The sequence below is a fragment of the Otolemur garnettii genome, unplaced genomic scaffold (genome assembly GCF_000181295.1).
Source record: "Otolemur garnettii isolate 467f Iridium unplaced genomic scaffold, OtoGar3 scaffold00001, whole genome shotgun sequence".
Classification (NCBI taxonomy): Eukaryota; Metazoa; Chordata; class Mammalia; order Primates; family Galagidae; genus Otolemur; species Otolemur garnettii.
This window is the reverse complement of record NW_003852396.1, coordinates 46,763,803-46,766,838: the sequence shown is the minus strand read 5'-3', so window position 1 is coordinate 46,766,838 and position 3,036 is coordinate 46,763,803. Positions and strand designations below refer to the sequence as shown.

The 3,036-nt window shown below is 49.1% G+C and overlaps 1 protein-coding gene across 1 annotated transcript in view; it reads left to right on the top strand.

The window, feature by feature from the left end:
* Positions 1–3,036, top strand: part of SERGEF (secretion regulating guanine nucleotide exchange factor) — a 247,475-nt gene continuing 244,439 nt past the window's right edge. The window contains exon 1 of the mRNA XM_012804086.2: positions 1–111. Coding sequence (XP_012659540.1) covers positions 52–111 — 60 coding nt within the window. The 5' untranslated portion in view covers positions 1–51. The remainder of the gene's footprint in view (positions 112–3,036) is intronic.

Sequence of the window (3,036 nt, the reverse complement as noted above, 5' to 3'; positions counted from 1 at the left end):
GGGCCCCGCCTCCGCGCGGTCTCTCCCGGAAGCCTGGCGGCGTGTGCACGCATGGAGCGCGAGCCACGCGCCTCGGAGGCCGCCCCCGCGGCGGCCGCGCTCTTCGCCTGGGTACGTGACTCCGCCCCCGGGTCGGGGCTGGGACTAGGGGCTGCGGGAAGCCGGGACGCCCGGCCTTGACGTGGGTGGTGCAGGGGCAGAGCGGCCAAGGTCCCAGCCGAGTTCGGGGTTGGAAGATCCTGGCCTGGGAGCTGAAAGAAGGCGGGGAGGGAAGGGTCTTCATGGCGTGACTTAGGGGCCTGCTAGATGGTGGGGTCGGGACTGTAGAACCTGCTCCCAGGGCCGGGTATATGGTTCCGCGGGAGCCTTCCGGCCCAGACAGCACCTGGGAAGACAGCGTGAAGGGCTCAGTAGAAAGAGGATTCGCCAGGTCCCAGAGCCCTGTCCGGGCCACCTGTGCCCCTACCCTCCTGATGCGTGGAGGATGGAGGCCCTTTCTCCACTCCACCTCAGCCTGGCGGGAGCATCCTCTGGATGTGAGGCCTGCGGCATTTGGCTTGCACTAGGGGGAGACCCTGCATATTTGCCGATGCTGTGCTATAACTGGATCCTGACTGTATTGGGGGTGTGGGAGTCTCGGTGTTGGCTTGCCGGGAGCATTGAGAGAGACAGGGTCATCATTATGTGTGGCTGGAATAGAGGAGGGTTTGTGCAGGGGAGTGTGACAGGCAGCCGACCAGCATGCACAGACATAAGCAGATGTGTCTGGTGGTTATTCATAGCACGTATCCCAATTGTAGTGACATGTATTGTTTGTTAATATCAGTCTTCTTAGCTAGAATGTAAATGTCTTAAGGGTAGGTACTGTGCCTGTCTGGTTCACATTGCCTCCCATGGTGCCTGGCACATTGTAGGTCCCCAGTAAATATTTGTTGATTAGTGAATGAATGAATGAATGAATGAGTACCTATGTGCCCAGCCATATGCTTGTGTTTGGAGAAATACACAAGAGTGAAAGACTTCCAGCTCTTGGTTTGGAGGAGGGTAACATTATAACCTATATTGCTGTTAAAATCAGTATTTGACCAATTTTTAGGAGAGGCAATTATCAATACAAGGCAGCACTTGTTGATTGTAGGGCTATAGTTGTAAGAAGGGAGAGCGTGCTGTATCTTGAGGTAGTCTGGTTGGCTGAGCATCTTTTGAGGTGGCATTTGAGCTGTGGTGGAGTTGGGAAGTGAATGTATGCTGAATGCTGTCTCTGGCTATTTTTGTGTTTTTTTTTTTTTTTGGTTTCTGTCTTTTTCCAGGCTAGAAACTGGCATCTGTGTGAATGGAGGAAACGTGGGACAGACAAAGCCTTTCAGATATGGCCTTGTTTGTACTGAAGCAGAAATAGTATTAAGCCTCACCCTACTGCTGTGCTCGGAGGCCTGATGGTGTGTTTTTCCTGCTGCAAAATTCTGTCTGTGTGCATGCACGTGTGTGTTAGTCTTCTGGGGCTACCATAATGAAATACCACAGACTAGGAGGCTTAAACAACAGAAATTGATTTTCTTTCTTTTTTTCTTTTTGAGACAGTCTCACTATGTTGCCCTGGGTAGAGTGCTATGGCATCACAGCTCACAGCAACTTCAAACTCTTGGGCTTAAGCAATTCTCTTGTCTCAGCCTCCCAAGTAGCTGGAGCTACAGGCTCCCGCCACAATGCCTGGCTATTTTTTGGTGGTAGTTGTTTGGCAGGCCCAGGCTGGGTTGGAACCCGCTAGCTCTGGTATATGTGGCTGGTACCCTAACAGCTGAACTATAGGCACTGAGCCCAGAAATTGATTTTCTCACAGTTCAGGAGGCTAGAAGTCCAAGTTCAAGGTGTGAGCAGGTTTGGTTCTCCTGAGGCTTCTCTCTGTGCCTTGCAGATGGCTGCCCTCTTACTGTGTCCTCACATGGCTTTTTCTTTGTACATGAGCATCCCTGGCAACTTTTCTTATGAGGAAACCAGTCGTAGTAGATTAGGGATCCACATTTATTACCTCATTTAACCTTAATTACCTCCTTAAGGGCCCTGTCTCCAAATACAGTAACATTTTGAGGGGCAGCACCTATGGCTCAAAGGAGTAGGGTGCCAGCCCCATATGCCGGAGGTGGTGGGTTCAAACCCAGCCCCTGTCAAAAACTGCCAAAAAAAAAAAAAAAAAAGCAAAACAAACATTTTGAGGTACTGGAGGTTAGGGCATCAACATATGAATTTTAGGGGCATATGTTTTCACTTTATAACAAGGGTATTCACCTTGTTAGGATTGTGTATGTGTGAGTATACCTGGAGTGCTTGTAAGGAAGGGAGGCAAATAGAGTTGTAATAGATTGTATTAACTTTTCTTTCCTCTTGCTTTAACCTGAATTTAAGACCTCTTGCTGCATTGCAAAAATATGTACTATAATTTGAGCCCCACAGTGCCTGTGTCTTAATTATTTTTCCTTCACCTGTCTAATAGCCTGAAACTCTGGTAATGGGGCAGCCACAGAGATCTCAGGGGTGACTAACAAATATTATTCATGTACACTCCACCCTGTGTGACAGTCTTTCATGGGGACTCATAGGGCCTTACGTTCATTTGCCGTATAAGTATGTACACATCTTGGCTGTGCCAGCCCATTTTCAGATGCAGGAGAAATAGTAATGAACAAAACAAAGTTCCTGCCCTCATGGAGTTTACTTTCTAGTGGGGAAGGTAGATAGTAAACAGAAAATAAATATATAAGGCTTGGCGCCCGTGGCTCAAGTGGCTAAGGCGCCAGCCACATACACCTAAGGTGGCGGGTTCGAATCCAGCCCGGGCCCCCCAAACAACAACGATGGCTGATTCCTAAAAAAAAAAATAGCCAGGCGTTGTGGGGGGCACCTGTAGTCCCAGCTATTTGGGAGCCTAAGGCAAGAGAATCACTTGAGCCCAAGACTTTGAGGTTACTGTGAGCTATGAAGCCATGACGCTCTACTGAGGGTGACAAAGTGAGATCTGTCTCAAAAAAAAAAAAAAAG